This window comes from Sciurus carolinensis, chromosome 1 (genome assembly GCF_902686445.1).
Source record: "Sciurus carolinensis chromosome 1, mSciCar1.2, whole genome shotgun sequence".
NCBI lineage: Eukaryota > Metazoa > Chordata > Mammalia > Rodentia > Sciuridae > Sciurus > Sciurus carolinensis.
Window position 1 is genome coordinate 183,951,777 of NC_062213.1, and position 20,288 is coordinate 183,972,064.

At 54.7% G+C, this 20,288-nt stretch overlaps 2 protein-coding genes across 4 annotated transcripts; both read right to left on the minus strand.

Moving 5' to 3' along the window:
* Positions 1–292: 292 nt before the first annotated feature.
* Positions 293–2,967, minus strand: Gja4 (gap junction protein alpha 4). Of its 2 annotated transcripts, none has more exons than XM_047562975.1 (2): positions 2,902–2,967; positions 293–1,787 (listed from the first exon to the last, which is right to left on the minus strand). In XM_047562975.1, the coding sequence occupies exon 2, from the start codon at positions 1,769–1,771 to the stop codon at positions 770–772; it is 1,002 nt and encodes a 333-aa protein (XP_047418931.1). In that variant the 5' UTR covers positions 1,772–1,787; positions 2,902–2,967; the 3' UTR covers positions 293–769. The 2 variants fall into 2 exon arrangements, with proteins under 2 accessions (XP_047418931.1, XP_047418930.1); XM_047562974.1 differs by having other exon boundaries at positions 2,895–2,960.
* A 6,567-nt stretch (positions 2,968–9,534) lies between these two features.
* On the minus strand, positions 9,535–13,888 carry Gjb3 (gap junction protein beta 3). 2 transcript variants are annotated; one of them, XM_047562972.1, is made up of 2 exons: positions 13,524–13,888; positions 9,535–10,969 (listed from the first exon to the last, which is right to left on the minus strand). In XM_047562972.1, the coding sequence occupies exon 2, from the start codon at positions 10,933–10,935 to the stop codon at positions 10,123–10,125; it is 813 nt and encodes a 270-aa protein (XP_047418928.1). In that variant the 5' UTR covers positions 10,936–10,969; positions 13,524–13,888; the 3' UTR covers positions 9,535–10,122. The 2 variants fall into 2 exon arrangements, with proteins under 2 accessions (XP_047418928.1, XP_047418929.1); XM_047562973.1 differs by lacking the exon at positions 13,524–13,888 and adding an exon at positions 11,435–11,553.
* Between the last annotated feature and the right edge of the window lie 6,400 nt (positions 13,889–20,288).

Below are 20,288 nucleotides of genomic sequence, written 5' to 3' on the forward strand. Positions count from 1 at the left end.
CACTGCTTTGGCCACTGGCTGATGGGCCGGTTGATTACCAGGGCCCCAAATGGGCTGAGGCAGTGGGATGAGGAGGCCATCGCCTGGGACATTTGAAAAGGCAGAAGAGTTAGGACTCAGGGCTACTGGGAGACAGAACCCAGGGGCTTGAGGGTCTAAGGTACTGGCTGGAGTTGGGGCCGAAGGGACGAAAGACAGTCTGTGCAGGACTGAAAAGAAAAGGAAGCCTGGGCAAAGTAACAGTGCCCTCCCCAAAGCACTCAGGACAGCACCGTACACACCTAGCTGTGAGCAGGTCCTATTTATTTTAGAAGCACAAATACTGGAAGGAGTGACGATAACAAGGCACCAGTCCCCTGGACAGGGCCGGAGCCAGCACAGGCTGTCTGTGTGGTCCAGGCTGACCCAGCAGCCTCCATCAGCCTTTTCCTGTGAGGAGAGATGTGAGAACCAACTAGGTAGTGGGGACTCTTCCAGAAGGGTCGGGGAGAACATGCTGGCTCCGGGTCCCTCCAGACCACGTGAAAAGGCCAGAGGGCCCACAACACCCTTGTCCCAGAGCACCTGGGCCGGCTGCGTTAGTGCCTCAGGGTGAGGAAGCCATAGTGCCCTCTGGTCACCAGGAAAGTCCCAGGAAATCAAGAACCACCTGCAATGAGCCCCTCCAGCCAGCCAGCCAGCATCCACATCCGGGCCATCTCTGCAGAGCCTTTGCAGGGGGGCATCCACAGCAGCGGACGCCTCCTTTGAGGTCATAAGCCCCAGGCCCCTACACATACTGTTTCTTGGAAGAACAGGTGCTGGGGCGACTGGGGGATTTCCTCCCACTCTGGGGAGGTGGGTCCAGGAAGAGTGGGGGGCTGGAAGAAGCCAGTCTCTCCTCGGTGGTCAGGTTGGCCCAGTTTTGCTCAGTGGATGAGAGTCCGTTGTAGGTGGGGCATGGTGGCGACGAGGGCCCCTCGCCCATGGGGAGGTAGAAGAAAACCTGTTCAGGGTAAGGGTCTGAGGAGGTGCCCCGGGCTGGGGGTTTGTCCTGGCCTTGCCGTGACCTCAGCGCCCGGCTGAGGCCGCGACACAGCAGGTGCACCAGCTCCAGCAGGTTGAGCACCAGGGAGATCACGCCGACCACCAGCATGAAGATGATGAAGATGGTCTTCTCCGTGGGGCGAGAGACGTAGCAGTCCACGAAGTGGGGACAGGGTGCGCGCTGGCACACAAACACAGGCTCCATGGTCCAGCCGTAAAGGCGCCACTGGCCATAGAGAAAGCCTGCCTCGAGCATGCTCTTGCATAGCACGCTGGCCACATAGGTGCCCATCAGCGCCCCACGGATCCGCAGGCGACCATCCTCCGCCACCGAGATCTTGGCCATCTGACGCTCCACGGCTGCCAGAGCCCGCTCCACCTGCGGGTCCTTGACTGGCAGGGCCCGCAGCTCGCCTTCCTTCTGCCTCAGCCGTTCCTCTCTCCGGGACAGGTAAATGACGTGGCCCAGGTAAACCAGGGTGGGTGTGCTGACGAAGAGAAACTGCAGCACCCAGTAGCGCACGTGGGAGATGGGGAAGGCCTGGTCGTAGCAGACGTTGGTGCAGCCCGGCTGGGCCGTGTTGCACTGGAAATCCGACTGTTCATCGCCCCAGACGGACTCTCCAGCCAGGCCCAGGATGAGGATGCGGAAGATGAAGAGCACCGTCAGCCAGATCTTGCCCACCACAGTCGAGTGCTCCTGGACCTGGTCTAGCAGCTTCTCAAGGAAGCCCCAGTCACCCATGGCTCCAGGCCTCTGTCTGCAGGGAGACAGAGCACATCAGCATGGCAACGGAGCATTCTCCCGTTTGTCTTAGCAACAAGTGTGTGTGTGTGTGTGTGTGTGTGTGTGTGTGTGTGTTCCTCCCATGTCCATTCTACCTGCAAGGAGACTCAGGCTCAGCAAGGAGACAGGGCCCAAAGCAGAGCTTTGGATGATGGCTGCTAAATTGTGTGCCCTTGTTTTACTTATCTGAATGGCAGGGGTGGAGGGGTATTCAAGTATTTGTGTCCTCTTGTCTCCAGCCAGAGCCCCAGGAAGACCCAAGGAAATCTGGATTGAGGTGAGGCTCCTTTGCTTATGGGATCAGAGAATTTGAGGAATTTATCCAAGGTCACACAGTTGTGCGATACCCTTCCTCCCTTTTGCCCAAGCCTGGCTATGCTCAGAGAGCAGGGTGGGTAGTTGGGTGGGGGTGGTGCTGGTAGAGGTGTTATCTTCAGATTCTTAGGGGACTCAAATCCTCAGGTCTCTGTTCGTCACCTCTCTGCCCCAATCATGTTTCACACAGTTGGTCTCACTGTACTCTCTGGGCTTGCAATGGCAGGTGGGGAGTGGACTGGAGGAAGGCTTTAGAAGCTGAAGGTGGCCTCCTGCATCGACTCCACCTGGCTACAACAGGGAGCACCTGTCACTTACATAGGGCTACTTGGTCCTGTTCTCTCTTCCGCCCCATCTCTCCCCCCACTTCCACAACTGTCTCTGTCAAATTCTCAACTCTTAAAAGGAATTGCCTGCAGGGTGGAGACACAGGCCACAAAGTTCCCAGAACATTTAGGGGGAAGGAAGATGGGGGGAGAGGAGAGGGAGGGGCCTCTTCCGGGGGGCAAAGCTGTTTCGTGCCAGGCTCTGGAACCAGACCTGGGTTCAAATCTCCCCTCCTTCTTACCAACCGGCTGAGCACCTCCATGTCCCCACCCCTTGGGATTCAGTGAAAGCAGGGGAACCGCTCTTGGTGCACAGCCTGGCCAGAGGCAGGCTAGGTGTGCGCTGCCTCTGCAGCTGGGATCGCGCAGGGCACCCCGCAGCAACCCTCGGCCCCTGGCTGTGGCTGGACCCGTGTCACGCGTCCCCTCCCCTGACTCACCGCCTGCCTGCCTGCCGGCCCGCCCAGGTGGAGGTGGGGATGATGGCCGGAGCGGCGCCCGCGGGAGCCCTGCTGGACCGGCACTGGCCGCGCGGGCTCCTTAAATAGCGCGGAGCGGGCGGGGTAGGGGCAGGAAACGCCACCGGAGGGCGGCGGGCGCTGGGGAGACGGGGCGGGGACTGGGAGGGGAAGACTCCCTGAACCCACTTCGGGAGGTGGCACTGTGAACTGGGGGCCGCGGGGGGCTAAGTCCTCTTCCCCTCCGCCCGGCTCTCCATCGAATTCCGATGGCAAGACCTCTTCGCCGGTTTCCTTGGCCATGGGATGGGAGTTCAAGGCCAGGAGCTGCTGGGTTGGCTGCGTTTGGAAGGATTATATTAAGAGCTTGCAGGTCTGCGCAGCCGGCTGAGAGGCTGCGAGGGGCGGGCGGGGGGAAGAGGATGTGGGCACCACTTATTAGGTGGTGGTGGTGTGCCGGGACCTGGCAATCAAGGCTCATTAGGACGTGGGACCCGCGTGGGCGGGAGGGGTTATACTCCACACTTCCTAGAGTCCGAGGTGGATCTCGGGGTCTTCACCTAGCACATGATCTTCCAGAATTCTCAACCATCCCTCTTGCTGGGCAGGTTCCAGAATCAGGGCACTCAGCAACTCCCTGGAGCCCCTTGAGACTGGGAGTCTGGGAGGTCCTGACCATTAGGCGGCTCCTGTTCCCAGGCCTCTAAGCAGGAGGGGGCATCCGAAGAAATTAAAGGGAGAGGCAGAGCCATCATTCATTAGGCTTCCTGTGGATGAACATTAAAGGGACCAATGGGGATTAAGTGCACCACTGGAGAAAGCATGAGAAACCAGCCAGACCTGGTCTCTGGGTCCAGTTCTCACGGCTGGTGCAGACATTGAGCGCATCAGCCCTTAGGTGACAGTAGCAGGGAAGTCATGGGACTTGGTTAGGAACTCTCCCTGGGGGAGACTGCCGGCAGCCAGGTGGAGGGAGAGTGCTCCAGGGCAGTGGGGGTAGGGACCGGACTGTGAGGTTTGAGATGGTGCCTCTGTTCCCAGAGTTGCTTAAGCCCCAGTGCCTCAGTTTCTCCCTCTACAGAATGAGGACAGTGATTGCACCTACTTTGCAGGGTTGATGGTGGATCTGCTTAAAGCACTTGGTGCCTGAACGGTACCTACAGGTTTCAAATGAGTGGCTAAAAACACTGTGATAAGACCTTTGTAAAGAGAAGGTGCTGGGGTTGGTCTCTGAGGGGACAGAAGAGGCAGGACACTCAGGGACAGCCCCAGGGGTTCTGCCTGGAACAGCGAGTGTTGGGGCTCAGACCTCGGAACTTCAGGAATGGCTGCCCCTGGGGGTTCAGGCCGAGCTGGCTTTCCCTTCCAGGCCCTTCTCTCAAGGCCAGGCTGAACCAAGACTCCTGGGATTCCAAAGCGGACAACTGCGCCCACTTAGTTCTGACCCCTGAGGGCATGGGAATGGAGGCCCCTAGAGACTGGCTCTTGCCACGCCCCCCTGGCAGCCTCTGCTCCAGTGTTCCTATGCTGCGGCTGCGCCTGGCTCTTCTGAGGCCTTTCTAACCCAATCGAAGGGAAAGGAAGGGAAAGTAAAGTGGGTGAACGGGGGTGATGTCAAGGCTGCCCTCACCCTGCTCTGACCCCTTCTTAGGGGCCCTGGAGGTCAGGGTTTAAGTAACCTAACCTGAAGGAAGAAGGAGCTGGCACCAGCCAAGACAAACTCTCCAAAACTGTGAATATTTCTGTGGGGTAAACGTTCCTAGAACCCCACACTTCCTTCTTACCTGAGGCCCTCCCAACTCTCCAGCAGCCTCCCAACTGGTCTCCTGGCCTCCAGCTCCACCCCTCCCCTTAGCCTCTGCACTTGCCTAGAATTTGACCACAGTGCTGCCCAGTTTAAAACTTCCTAGGGCTCCCCACTGTCTTCAGGGTAAGGCCTCGGCCACTTCTCCATTCCATTCCTCTCCCTCCTGCGCTCCATCGCCCAGTCCTGTCTAATGATTTGAGGTTCTCTCTGTACTCTCGTCTTCATCCATGTTGTTCCTGCTGCCTGGAGCACTCTCACATGCGGGTCCCTACCGAGATAGAAGATAGGCGGTGGAGAGTAGGGAAGTGACAGTAAAGATCGTGAGGAGAACATGAGAATAGCCATTTTAATATGCCCTGACCTGTGCATCCTGCCTGCAGCTGCACGCAGGACAATTGAAATATCAAGAAACAATCAAGATAAAGAAACTGTGGCATAGACACACAAGGGACTATTACTCAGCCTTAAAGAAGAATGAAATGATGACGGCATTTGCTAATAAATGGATGGAACTGGAGAATATTATGCTAAGTGAAATAAGCCCATCCCAAAGAACCAAAGGTGGAATGCTTTCTCTGATATGTGGATGCTAATTCACTATGGGGAGGGCGGAAAATAGGGGTATTTTGGACTAGATAGAGGGGAGTGAAGGGAGGGCAGAGGGCATGGGGGTAGGAATAATAGTAGAATGAATCGGACCCTATGACCTTGTGTGCATGTGTGGTTACACGACCCGTGTAACTCTACATCATGTACGCACAGACGAATGAGAAGGTGTACTCCATTTACGTATGATGTGTCAAAATGCATTCTGTTGACATGTATAACTAATTAGAACAAGAACAACAAAAACCTGTCACGAGGAGTGCATCAGTTTCGTATGTGCCTTTAAAAGGAGGAGCGCTGTCAGACTCAGAGGCATCTTGCTCCTCCCAGGTGCACTGCGCCAGGAGTCCTGAGTCTTTCTTTCACCTTCCTTTTAGATAAAATTCCCGCTTGCTTGCTTACCTTGTTTGCAGCGTTCATTCTTTGACTCCGGGGAACGTGAGCCCGATTCTGACTTCAGGAAACACGCCCAGTCTTTCAGGTGTTTGCACGGATGCGCCTTTTCCCAGCCGCCCCCTTGCCGGCTGCCCCTGGGTTAGGTGTACCTTTGTCCTTTCAGTGGCTCAGGTACTGCCCTGTGGTACGTTGTTGTTGTTATTTTTTTTTTTTTAAATTGTGGTTAAAACATACATTTACCATCTTGAGAATTGTAATTGTGCCAAGCACGACAGCGCAGGCCTGTAATCCCAGCGGCTTTGGAGGCTGAGGCAGGAGGATCCCAAGTGCAAAGCCAGCTTCAGCAATTAGGAGGCCCCAAGCAACTTAGAACCTGTCTTAAAATGAAAAATAAAAAGGAATGGGGATGTAGCTCAGTGGTTAAGTCCCCCCCACCCTGGAGTTCATTCCTTGGTACCAAAAAAAAAAAAATGCATTCCAGCGATACTGAGTATATTCACATTGTTGTGCAACAGATCCCAGGATCCTTTCATTTTGCAAGATTGAAATTCTATACCCATCAAACAACTCCCTTTTCTTTACACTGTTTCCATTAGATTGTGGGCCCCTTGAGAGCAGGCAGCCAGGTCTCGCTTATGTCCCAGCACCTAGCAGGGCACAACGGATATTTACTGAGTGCCTCCCAGGTGCTGTGACACTGTCCTAGACACTGGAGGTCCACCAGGACACACACACACACACACACACACACACACACACACAATCCCTGTCCTCAAGCAGTTATCATTTGGCTGAAGGGAGACAAACAAACAAAACTGGGACTCGTTATTGGTACGCACCGTCTGTGGGTCAGGTAAAGAGGCTTGAGAGCGCACGGTTGGCCAGTTTCACCTCAGATAGAAGAGAGGAGAGTTTGCACTAAGCAGCTGATATTGGAGGTGGCTCTTTGGGGAACTGAGCATGCAAAGACCCCGAGGCAGGAGATTTTCCTGCTTGAGAAACAGCCAGGATGTCAGTGTGGCTGGAGCAGGTGATCCAGGAGAGGAGAGGACAGGAAAGCAGTTGGAGGCAGTGGCAGTTGGGCGGGGCAGATCTTGTAGGCCCTGCGTGAGATGCCTTTGGAGATTTTGTCTAACTTAGATTTTGACAGGCTCCCCCTGGCCACTGTGCTGGGATGGACTATGGGGGTTGCAGATAGCATCCCCCTTTAATGTAGGGCTGGCTCGCTGCCCAGCATATGGGTTCTGGTCAGCTGGCCGCTTCCAACTGCCAGCACTTTCTGGTCTGCTTCTGCTGTCCAGGTGGCCAAGTTCTTGAGCTTTGGCAATGATGAAGCCATGGGGCGGCTGAGGACCCAGTCTTCTTGACTGTCTCGCGACCAGTCTGAGCTTCTGGGTTCCTGTGATGGATCTGTGGCTCTATCCTACTTCCTCCCTTTTCCATCTGCAGGGGTAACTCCCAACACTCTCTCCACACTCCCAACCCCTCTCAGAGTCTGCCTCCCAGAGTCGGGCAGGCAGCAGAGAGATGGGAGCAGCAGTCCAGGTGACAGATGAAGGGGTGTCTTAGTGAGGTGGGGCTCCTATAACAGAGTTCCAGAGACTGGGCAGCTTAAATAAAACCACTTGTTTCCCACAGTTCTGGAGACTGGAAATCTGAGATCGGGTACCAGCATGGTCCGGTTCTTGGTGAGGGCTGTCTTCATAGTTTGCAGATGGCAACCTTCTCATTGGATCCTCTCTCCTTGGGGAGGCACTAAACTTATTCAAGAGGGCTCCTCCTTCATGACCTGATCATCTCCCAAAGACCCCACAGCTTAATACATCACAGTGGGGACAGGATTTCAACATATGACCTTGGAGGAGGGACATGAGTTCAGTGCATACAAGGGATTTGGACCAGGCTGCAGCTGATGTGGACTTGAAGACTGTATATGCATATCCGTCTGTCATATACACAATTCAGGGAGACTTGCAGTGAATCCTGGTATGGTGGGGGACAAGGAGGTAGAGTTGTATTCTCAGGAGAGAAGACCGAAGGGACATGAGAGCCACCTTGTGGTGACAGCGATGCACCCTGGGGAATCTGGTGAACAGTAGCCCAACACGTGCGGGATGAAATCAGTGAACTGCTTTGCTCAGAACAGCTCTCAGGCCAAAAATGGGATGTGCAGGGCTGGAATGTTCCTTCCTTTGTGGTCTTGGCCTGCATCCTGGGGAAATGTGGCCAGGACTGGAAGGTCAGCCCATGTCGAGCCCTAAGGCCCTACTTGGAGAGTTGATTATGTTTTCTGGTTGCTTTGGCTTCCAGGCCACCCTTGACCAGGCAGCTGGAGCCACCCAGGAAGATACTGGAATGCACAGCAGCATGTAGGTGAAGATCACTCCTCCCTGAGACTTTATGACCATCAAGTCCTGACCTACAGTGTGACCTGAGCATCAGGCACAGATGTTCCTGAGCACCGGCATACAGTGGTATTTATGGGATACATCAGTGCCATCTTTTGTCTTACCTACAGTGTCTCCTTTGATCCCTACAATTCTACCAGTATGCACTGTCCCGAGTGCTGTGTTGAGTACAGCGCCCCTGCCCCTGAGAGCTACTCTCCACCCTGCTGTGCCCTGGGAGGCTGACCTGCATCAGCTGCTTCCCAAGCTCCCTTCCCTCTGACTTCTGGTTGGGCTGGGTCAGTGGGAGCCACGGGCAGGTGAGCAGGAGGTGGGAGAGTTTGCTGTGGTGGGATGCATCTCTTGGCTCCTGGCTGATGTTACCCTGCTGCTAGCCCAGGGTACTACAGTATCCCTTGTGGGTTTCCTTAATCATGTCCACACCTTTGAAAACAGTCGTTCTTGGAAACTCCTTAAAACTACTTGGTTTGAATGGACCATCTGTTTTCTGCTGGGACCCAGTTCCTTTTGCACAGATGCCAAGACTGAGGTCCTGAGAGCTCGTTCAGGTCCGGGTGGTGAAGCTGTGAAAAATGATCCAGTCCTGGGAGTGTGGCGACCAGTGTAGCCCAACCCTGGGCCCTGTGAACTCGCTGGCTCATCTGCCTGCCTCGGCCACGTGGGACAGCAAAGGGGAGCCACAGCTGGTCTCCACAGTGCCCTGGCCTCTGCTTGCATTGGCCCTTGGTTCACTGGCTTCTGGCTTTCTGGTTCCTGACCTTGGCCAGGATGGTCACTCAGTGTTCCTCTGGGTTAGTTTACCCTTGCACCCCCTTTTGCTTCCCATTCTGGTCTGGCCTCAGATGTTGGTGTCCCCTGAATTTCAGGTCATGACAGTGCTGGAAGTGGGGTTGGGAGCCTTCCCAGAGGCGGCCAGTGTGGGTGAGTTTGTTTCTGTCTGTCCCAGTCTCTCAGCACCTTGGGCTCAGGCCCTACTTCCCTATGCAGTCTCAGAATCCTTCTACGATCTGGAGTGGGGAAAAAGGACGGAGCCGAATGAGGCCTGGACTGCATGCAGGCTATGTGGCCTCTTGTGAGTGTACACAGGAGTGAAAGTGTGACTAGCAGGGATTGTGTGTACTCAGGGTGGCGACGCAGGTCGTGATGGCAGTGACTGGTGACAGGGAGGAGGGAGTGTGGTTTGCTTCATGAGAGCTGCAGAGATTGTGTGTGTACTCAGGGCAGAGTCTAATTCTGAGGGTTAGAGGCGCTGTTGCGGAGGGAGGACAGCGCCCTCTTGTGTCCACAGCTAGAATACCAACAGGGGTATCAGGTTCCCCAGCTCCAGCCTGCCTAACCCAGCCATCTCCACCCTAGCTTCATCCCCCAGCCAGCCACAGCTGTGAGTGGTGTACGGAGCACAGAGTCAACCTGTATAAAACACAGCTTTATTGATTTCAAGGAGAATGGCCTGTGGGTGTTCCTATGGACACGTCCACCCGAGCTCTGGGGACAGAGGGCACCAGGCTGAGCACATGGGTAGGGAAGAAGACTGCTGCCTGAGGCTGCCCCTGAGGGAAGAGGGTTCCTGGGTGCCTAGAACTCTTGCCTCTTCTCACGTCCATGCTAGGCCCCCAGATCTCCCTCTGCTGGAGAAGCCCTTTCCACCTGTGGAGCCTGGCGGCTTCTCCTGAGGGAGTCTGGTGCACCAGCCTGGGGTGCCCAGGCTGCTGTGCTGCTGCCGCCTCAGCCATTGCCTTAGGGAAGACTGGCTTGCTCATCCCCTCAGGGGTCGGGAAGGAGCCCTGCCACATGGCATACATTAGGTTAATTTGCTTGCTTAAACATCTGCCTCCTCCACGTTAGCTGTATCCAGGCGGACAGCACACTACCCAGTGGCCAAAAACAACTGCCCCCAAAGAAATCAGAGAGCTTAGTGAGTTCAAAGAGGGGGCTTCCTGCACCTGTAGGACCTCGTCACCGTGCAACACCTCTCGCTCTGCCTCGGGTGTGGTCAGACGGGGGTCAGGTTGGGTGCCGAAGCCTGCAGCTTGGCATTGTCTGGGTTGGGACCCAGCTCTCCAGCCTCTATCAACTTGTGGTGGCAGCGGCAGGTGGAGGCCCTGCTGGTGGAGGATGGGAGGCTGCGGGCCCCTGCCAGTTTGTTCTTTCGAAGTCCTCGCAGAACCCTGTGGAAGACGAGGTAGCAGATCTCGCAGATGGTGAGGACGATGCAGACGGCGGAGGCGCCCACCATGAAGTAGGTGAAGACCTTCTTCTCGGTGGGCCGCGCGATGTAGCAGTCCACGGTGTTGGGGCAGGGGGCCACGCTGGCGCACTGCACCAGGCGCGGCATGCCGAAGCCGTGCCAGAGCGTGTGCAGCACGTAGAGGAAGAGGAACTCGATGATGAGCTTGAAGACGAGGCTGAGCAGGTAGGTCCACCACAGGCCACCATGCTTCTTGCCCGTGTTGCTGTACAGCTTGGCACACTGGTCCCCGTGCTTCTGGCGGTGCCTCCGCTCGCGCTCCTCCCGGTAGGCCACGTGCAGGATGACCAGCAGCGAGGGGCAGGTGACGAAGATGAGCTGCAGGGCCCACAGGCGGATGTTGGAGATGGGAAAGAAGTTGTCGTAACACACGTTCGTGCAGCCCGGCTGCTTGGTGTTGCAGTCGAAGTCCTTCTGCTCGTCACCCCAGACACGCTCTGCAGCCACCACGTACACCAGCACCCGGAAGACGAACACCACCGACAGCCAGATGCGCCCGAATGCTGTGGAGTACTTGTTCACGCCACTCAGCAGGGCCTGGAGTGTCTTCCAGTCCATGGTGCCTGGCTGGGGCCCGGGCGGCCGTGCCCACCTGAGGGAATAAGTGGAAAAAACGATCATGTTAAGGAATCAGGAACATTTATTGAACATTTACTATGTGCTGGGCATTGTTCTGAGTTCTTTATGTGGACAGACATGTTCCATCATCACAGCGTTCCTTTGAGATTGGGACTGTTATTTCTCCCAAGCTGGAAACAGGAAACTGAGGCGCAATGAGAAGTCACCTGCTCAAAGTCACAGAGCTAGTAAGCCAGCAGAAGGGAATGTGCGCTTGTTGCTAAAAATGACCATTTACTGAGCACTTACCATGAGCCACGCATGAAGCTAACTACTTGATGTGAGAAAGCTCATTTAATCCTGTAATGACCCCATGAGGTAGATACTACTTTGCTCCCCATTTACAGATGAAAAAACTGGTAATAAAATGTCATAAAGATTGCGAAGCACACACCACATAGTAAATGTTCATTAAACGCCAGAGAGGTGGGTCACTCACTTAAGATGAGGGCTGGATTCAAGGCCAGGCTGCCCTGCCAGGGCCTGTACTCTCCTCCTCTCCCCACCTGCCCTTCTCTGCTGCACACCTGCCCTCCACCAGGTTCTGTACCTTGTCCATGCCTCACAGCAGCCTGTGAAGTTAGAGCTGTGAGCCCCAATCTCCGGGAGGAAACTAAGTCTGGGAGAGGAGGAAGAGCCGGCCAAGGGAGGCGTGGAGGGTGCAGGAGGGTCATGGTTTTGCTCCTGGGAGGTCACCAGATCCAGGAACTATGAAGAGACAGTCCCCTCCTCCCCATGCGGAGCCTGGGGAAGTCCCAGCCAGCCCCAGCCGTGCTGCTTGCCAGGGCTTTGAGGTGGGAGGTGTGCTCTGGTCAGGCCCTTAAATCACACATCTCTCCCAGCCCCGGAGTGACTCAGAGGGCGTGGATGGGCTGGGCGAGTCCGCTGAGTGCGCCTGGTGCAGTGGTGCGCTGGGAGTGTGAGAGCAGGTACCTCTCCTGGTGCTTGTGTGGGCCTGTGCTCTGAGCATGTGTGACGCCTGTGATGTCCACACTACGGCCCCCTCACTGGCCTCGAGGCTACTGCTCCTGTGCCCCTGAAGCCACTCAGCACACTCAGGTCACCTGCTTAAAACCCAACACTAGTTTCTCACTGTTTAGAACCGAACCCCAGATTCTGCATTTTCACTGTCTTCTCCCACACTCTTGCTCCGCCTCTCTCTGCTCGGGCTGCATGGGTGCCTCTGGGCTTTACGTTGATTCCTTCTGCCTGGAATGCTCTTCCTCAAGAACCCCACGTGGCTGGACCCTTCTCATTACCTCTGTTCAAACGTCATCCTATTAGGGCCTCTTCAGATTACCTTGCATCTGAACCTGCCTCCAGCCGCTCTGCTCTGCTCGGCCCCCCTTCTTTCCTTCGCACTGCTTAATCGCCATTTGAAATGAAAGTATTTATCATTTTTTTTTTTTGGTTCGTATTTATTATCTGGCTCCCCAATTAGAATGTCAACTCCATTTTGTTTAGGGCTTCCTGTTTGTGCCTAGTGCCTGCCACACAGGAGGTAATACTGCAAACAAGTCAATGCCTAGTTCTCAGAGAGCCGGTGGGAAGGCCTGGCAGGCGCTAGGCAGACTGGGCAGGTTTCCTGAGGGCCTGCTCCCTGGAAGCACAGTCTCCTACAGATGGGGTGACTGGGAAGACCTCAAATCTGGCGACCCTCCCCTATGCCCCACTCTGATCCCTCCAAGCCCTATGCACTGACCACGGAGTCATGAGTGGAATCAGACCTCAGCTCTGCACTTACCAGCTGGGGGTGTCCAAGAATTCTCTAAGGTAATTGACCCTGTTTCCTCACCTTCAAAGGGAAAGAATTCCTATTTTTTCCAACTGTTTGAAGATCCTAAGAGACGGTTCCCTCCCCTGACTGCCATTCACCTGGGGAGAGTTCAGGAGGGTGAGACGGAGATGGGAGCATCACGTGCCAGCCCCGGAGGAAAGGAGCCCCAAGAGCTGCTTCCACCTGACACTCTCCACCGGGTCCCCCAGGGGTGAAGTCCCCTCCTGGGGGAGGCCCCCACCATCCACCTCCAGGCGCTCATTGCCCAGTCCCGCCTGCCAGACACACCCCAGGGAGGCGACTCATGGGGAAAGAATCTCCCTCCCAGCCCGCGCTGGCGACCGGCGGATCCGGTTTGGACCCCCTGAGGTCCCCAACTACCAGCTCCCAATACAACTGTTTTAGCCCAACCCCGGGGGGGCGGGGGACCGCGCCTGGTTTTGCTCTTCACCCGCTCCATGCCCTCCAAAGACAAAAGCCCCCTTCCTTCCCACGCCCGTTCCCTTCATTCCTGGCAGCTTGGGAGCTTGTGGTCCTGGGGCGATTGGAGTGAGGGGTGTCGGTCCTCCCGGACCTCCTGCCCGGCTGGAACCTTCCAGCCGCCGGGCAGGCCACCCCGCCAAGAACCGAGGGGCGACAGGCGGAGGTAGGTTGGGGTGCTGGGGGTCTCCCTGCGCCCCGACCCCAGCCCCGCCGAGGGGAGCGCAGGGAGCACTGGCACCCGCGGGGACCGCTCCCGTCCCGCTCTTACCGTCAGCGGCGCGGCCACCTTGGGGCCTGGCCCCGCGTCCCCGAGACCCGCAGCAAGGAGGCCCGAGGGAGGCCCAGCGCAGCTCTGAGGTCCCGGAGGCGCGCGGCGGGCAGAAGCGGGTGGGCGGGGAGGGAGGGTCCAGGGTCGGGGCGGAGCCCCAGCCGCCCTAGTGGCCCGGGTTCGAATCCCCGCGCCGCACGCGCTCCGGGCGCGCTCCCGAGCGGCTCGCGACTCGGCCCAGGCTCGTTTGCTCACGCGTGGAATGGGACATCGGTGGCCATGGGCAGGGCTGTGGCAAAGGCGCCAATGAGATTCGAGGCGTGAGGCCGTCGGCAAACTGTTCGGCGCCGCGGCCGCGGGACAGCCTGCAATCACGACTCGCCCCCGCACCTCACCACGGATTCTGTGCCAGTGCCCTGCCCATCCGGGTCCCCGCCCGGCGCAAGGCCTCGACCCTGCGTGAGGACACTCTGGAAGCCTGCCCCCTGCCCTCGCCCCACCCGCTCCCCACGAGGGGCTCTCCTTCACAGGGCTGACCAGCAGGCGCACTTTGGAGAGCCGGGGTGGGGACCAGACTCTGTGCCCACGGCGGGGAGGGATACAGGGAGACCCGTGCGGGAAAGGTGTGCACGGGGAGGGCGGGATGGGGAGGGCTTTGCCTGGAGTTACTGTAAGGACCAGAGCCTGTCCCGGGCAGGGTCAGATCTGTGGCCTGCACCCACTGGGCAGGGCGGGGGGCTGCGGCTGGGTTGCACCTGGCCTGGGCTCTGGGAACAAGGATGCTTTGTCTCATTTACGAGTTTGCTATAACTAGGAACCTAACAAGAGCTCATGGTGTCCCACACTCCTTGGGAACCCCCTGACTTCTGCACTTTGGGAATCCCTGAGTCTTAGTCACCCTTAGTCACCCTTAGTCACCCTCAGGACTGAGTCCTCGCTGTCTGGACAGAGATGGCTGCCGGCACCATGGGAACTGCACATCGCATTTGTCCAGGATGCACCGGTTTATGCCTGTAGTCCCAGCAAAATTAACAGCGCCACTTTGTGATTTAAAAAATGGCTCCTGTGCTGGGGAAGTGGCTCAGTGGTAGATTGCTTGCTTGGCATGTGTGAAGCCCTGAGTCCCATCGTTGACCCCAGAAAACAAAACCAAATACAATAGAAAACGAAAATGGAGAAAAGGCTCCTAGGTTATGGATCAATTATGGTCCCCCTGCTCCTACTCATTTTGTTGGAAGACTACCTCTGAGTTGGCAGCCCAGAAACATCTTTGTGCCAGGCTCTGCCGTACAGGCTTTCCTTCATCCTCTCTGCACACAGAGGAGGCAGGTGTGGTTCTTCCTGCTTCTATGAATGGGAAGACTAACCCACAGAGAGGTTGGGGGCTTGCTCAAGGTCATGCAGATAACAAGTACTGGAGCCGGCTTGGGAGGGCCCAGCAGGGTTGAGGGCAAAGCTATAGGGCAGAGACCACTTTTACTTGCTGTGACCATGTCCCTTGAAATTCTGTACTGAACTGGGCAGTGGTGGCTGGTCTGGGTGGCTCTGTGTGGATGTGGGCGGGGATATACGTGCGTGCGAGCGTGCATCAGTGGGGGTACCATGACTTTGCCACCTGCTGCCTGTCACCTGTTGCTCTGTTCCTTTTCAAAGCTTACTTCTGGCTTCTTTACTTCACTTTTAGTCACTTTTCAACTCATTGCAACAATGTTTCTGCCCCTACCATGTTACTAAAAGCAGCTTTTCAAGGCCCCTGGGAATCTCCATGATGCTAACCCTGACAGTTGAGTCCCTTCTCCATCTTCTTTGACCTTCAGAAGCACTTGACAGAAGCACCTGGCCACTCCTTTCTTCTCAGGCATTTTCTTCCCCTGGCTTCCTAAACACCTGCTCCTGATGTCCTCACACATAGGAGTCTTCATGTCCTGGGCCCTAGGTAGGCATGTCTGGGGCCCTTCTCCCTCTCCGGTGAGCTCCTGGGCCTTTAACTACCATGTGTTCACCGATGATGTGCACGGTTCCAGGGCGGTCCTCAACATGTCTGTGTGGCCAGGGCTGCCTTCCTCGAGTTGTTCCTTCCTGAGTCATCTGTGCACACTCAACTATGGTGACGGTCTTCATTTAATCTATGGAAGTGTGCCAAGTATGTGATTGTGCACTATGCCTTTTCCAGTTAAAAAATATTGGACATTTCCCCTACCCGTAGGTAAAGAGCAGCCTTTTTTTTTTTAAAGAACTAAATATTATATATCCTATAATATATTTAGTCAGTCCCACTTTGATGAAAATAAGGCTGTTTTTAGTCTTTGTATTTCAAACACCATTGCAATGAATATCCTTGGACAAACATTATTTAATTCATTTAAAAATTGTGTTTATAGGGTATTTTCCTAGCAGTGGAACTTTTGGGTTAAAGGTATATGCTCATTTAAAAATTTGGACATGAGAATTCTTGTTGCTCTATATCCTTGTCAACGTAGTGTTACCAAACTTTATGATCTTTGCCAGTGGTACTTCATTATACTTTTATATTTTATTTCTCTTATCATGGAATGAGATGGAGCATCTTTTCATGTATTTTTAAAAACCATTTTTGTTTTTCTGTGAACTATTTGTCTATTTTTAATTAGATGGTTGCCTTTTACTATTGATTTCCTAGGATCTTTTTATATATTAAGGAAACCAGTCCTCTTTCTGTGAAATAAATAGAATTTCTCCCCTCTGGTTTGACGCTTGTATTATATATGGAGTTTTTGTCAAGCATAATTAAACATTTTTTATGTAGTCAAATACATTAATCTTATTTTTTATGACCTCTGAGTTTGGTCTTAATTGGAAATGCCTTTGCCACTCTGAGAATATTTAAATAAAAATTTCTCCCATGGTTTCTTCTAGTGATATAAACCACATCATGTCACTGCCCTATTAAAACCTTGCAGTGACTTCTCATTACCTTTAGGTTAATACCCACTCTCCTGAGGTTGACCTAGAAGGTTGCGAATGACCTAGTCCCACCTCTCCTCCTGTCACACGCCATCCCTTTGATCCTGACTCTCCAGTCACAGTGGCCTTCTCTCTGTTACTCCAACAAGCCGTGCTGGCCTTCGCATTTGCCTGGACTGTGTTTTCCCGACTCTTCACCTGACAGGTTCCTCCGTTCCCTGGTCACCTGTCCAAAGCTTCCTCACCCCACTTCCGTGGCAGTCACTCTTCATAGCGTTCTCTTAACGATGTCCAGGAGCAGAGGGCTCAGGGGTCACGTCTCTGCGGCATCTGCCAGGCCTGGGGTGCAGCAGACACTGCGCCTGTTGTAGAGTAAATGCTGGGTGCACATAGGTCGAGTGTGAGCGTGACCTGTGGGGGCGAGACCTTGTGTTTCTGGTGGTGGTGTGCACCACGGGAGCGGGTGTGTTTGGATGTGTGTATGTGTGTGGTTGGGGAGGGCGTGTGCACCTGTGTGGCTGTGTGCGAGGCGCTGGTGTGTGTGTGTGTGTGTGTGTGTGTGTGTGTGTGTGACTCTGCTCTTGTGACCTGATGACTTTATGACATAGGTCCTTCATTCGGACCCTGCCAGAGGCTGCCCTTTCCTCCTGAGGGCAGGCGGTACCCCCAGTGACTGGCCTGTGCTCTCTTGGGAATGACCCGGGAGAGCTCCACGTACCCACAGAGGCTCTGAGGACTTGGAGTCCTTGAAGCCTCGCCCTGAATTTCTGCCTCTTGAGAAGAGGACTGTGTGGGAGGCCATCTAGGCCATCCCCCTGCCTCAGGGCAAGATTGCATTGTGCCCGGGCTTGGAAGCTGTCTCTGTCACCCCCACACTCCTCAGGCCCTACACCTGCCGTCTGGGGGTGGCAGCCCGAAGCCACTGCTCCTTCTCCGGCCCAGGCCTGGGTCCAGGCTCGTCTTTCTCCCAGACTGCCCCCTCCGTCTAACCTCTGCCCTGGCCTTGGGCAGGGGCTTCCAGGATGGGCAGGACCTCCTGTCTGGGGCTGAGGCTGCCCTCATGTTCCTGCGTCTGGAGCAGAGGCCCGAAGACTGTCTCATCCCTTGAGCTGAGAGATGGGACAGGGAGAAGCCACCAGGAAGCGAGTGATGCGGAGGGATGGGGCCCTCTAGCCCTGCCAGACAGGAGGAAGCACAGTCCAGGACCCAGGTCAGAACGTGCTTTTCTTCCAGGACACCCAGTGTCGCTTGAGACTTCTGCTTGCATAAATTCATCCTCAAATGGATGAATTACTGAGTCGCTGTCTGGATTCTACAAGTTCACCCACCCTGCTGGCCACCAAGGACTGACCTCCACCTCCTCTCTCCACTGCCTTCTACCTTTTGCTCTTTACTGGATCTTCCCTGTTACAGTAAACATGCTGGCATTTCTCCATCTTCACACACACACACACACACACACAAACACACACACCTCCCTGGCCCTATTTCTCCCTCTGGTGTCTGCTTCATTTCTTCTTACCCCTTTATAGAAAAATTCCTCAAAAGAGTTGCTGTGATTCATTATCTCCATTTTTTTCTTTCTTTTTATGCTCTCTTGAAATTATTGCAGTCAGGTTTTTGCTTTCCATATTACACCCTCCAGCTCTGTGCAGCGGCACATGCTTCTAATCCCAGCGACTTGGGAGGCCGAGGCAGGAGGCCCACAAGTTCCAGGCCAGCCTCAGCATCTTAGCCAGATCCTGTCTCAAAATAAAAAATCAAAAGGGCTAGGGATTTGGCTCAGTGATAAAGTACCCCCAAGTTCAATCTCCAGTACCAAAATACAAACCAAAACACAATAGGACAACCATTTTATACCCTCCAGAAGTTCCTCCCTGGTGACCTGCACTCTTCCAGGAAGTGTTTTTTTGACTAAGTTCATGCTCTTGTCAAGACGTGGCTACATCCCATGGTTAAGTCCTCATATTTCCCTGAAATCTTGGCAGCACGGAATGAAGCTGGTTCCTCTGTCCCTTGGCTGGTTTGGCTTCCAGGACATCACACTCTCCTGACTTTTTTCTTTCCTCTCTGGACTTCGTTTCTCAGTCTCCTTCCCTGGTCCCTCCATATCTCCCCAACTTCTAAGTATCGGGGTGTCCTTGGGCTTGGTCCTTCAACTCCTCCTCTTCACTGTCCTCACGCTCTTCGTAATGCCAACCAGTATCAGTGTTTGAAATATCAAAACTAGGTTGACAACTCCTAGATACTGGTCCCCAGCTCAGGCTGTTTCCCTGAACTCTGTTCTTAGGCATTCAGTTGCTGAGTGACTTTTCCCTATAGATGCTCAGTGGGAAACACACCTTATGATGTTCCAAATTAAGCTCTTTACTTATGAAAGTTGTCAGAGTTAGAAGCCAAGAAAACCAATCCAAAACCAAAACCAAAGATCAAGATACAGAGTTAAATTTGAATTCTAGCTTGTACATGGGACATGCTTGTATTAAAAAAAGTCATATGTGGTTGACATTTGTTTATCTGGTAATGTACTCCTTTACTTCTTCTCCAGCAGTCTCTTCTCACTTGGCTCTTCCAGTAAAATGGCATTTTTATCACCTACTTGTATAGACCCCAAATTATAAATAAAGTCATTGCCGACCCTCTTTTCTCATACCCCATATTCAATGGGTGGAACCATTTGGGTGCTGCAGATTTTCAAAACCTGACCAATTCCTTTAGGGTATGTACCTAGGAGTGGACTTGCAGGGTCCTGTGGTGACTCTGTGTTGTCCTGGCAACATTAAAGCATAAGCCATATCTGTCCTGGATTAATCCATCACCGTGTCACCCCTGGATTGATCTGATAGTCTCATAACTGCTTCCCCCACTTGGGCCCTTGCCCCCGTTCCCTTTATTTTTACACGGTCCCCAGAAGGGCCATGCATCTTTTGGTTCCACATGCCCCACTGGCCTCCTGCTCACTCAGACTGATGGCGAAAGGCATCAGATTGGCCTGCAAGACCCTAGGTCTGCAGTCCTGCCCAGGCCTCTCTCCCGCACATGCCGGCCTCCTTCCCACCTCTCCTGGCTCACTGGTGTCCTAGTGGCCACGGGCACACAGCAGGTCCTGGCCGGCCTCAGGGTCGTGGACATGCTCTTTCTTTTGTCTGAATGGACTGGCTGACTTGCCTTGGCCTCCCCATCTGAAGTCGTACGTAGTTCCGCCTCCAGCTCACGACAGCTCTTTAATCTGTTCCCCTTGAGCTTAGCTTAGCGCCCCATCTCCAGAGGTTCCTCCCTGACCACCTGACCTCCTCCAGAAGACTTTGGTGACCACACCTCCTTTGCCCCCTTCTTCCCCCGACCAGACAGAAATCCCAGGGGGGCTGTGTGACTGACTGGAGTCCATCTGTTCTCACCCAACCTCTGCTCCCTTGGGGCTGGCGGTGGGCAGTGGGGGGCTCTTTGCTTGGCTTGTGCCTCCAGTTGTCAGAGTGTGGGCCATCAGGACGGCTGCAGAAGCCAGTCTGGGGTGAAGTGGGTGCCATATGCTTCGAAGTTAGTCTGCCACCTCATATGTGGGAGCTTCCTGGAGCTTCCGGAGCCTTGATCCTGACTGAGGAGGGAAGGGGCACTGGACATCAGGGAGGAGAGATTTGGGTGGGTCTGGGTTGCAGGGATGTGTTTCCTGAATTTGCGTCCCTACACAGGAGAGGTCCTGACCTAAGCAGTGGAGAAGCTGGCTGCCACTGACTGAGCTGGGAAGTGTGGGTGAAGGAGCACATTGGGAGGGACAGAGAAAATGGAGGGAGGGGTGTCCCTGTGTCCGGAGTTAGCTAAACG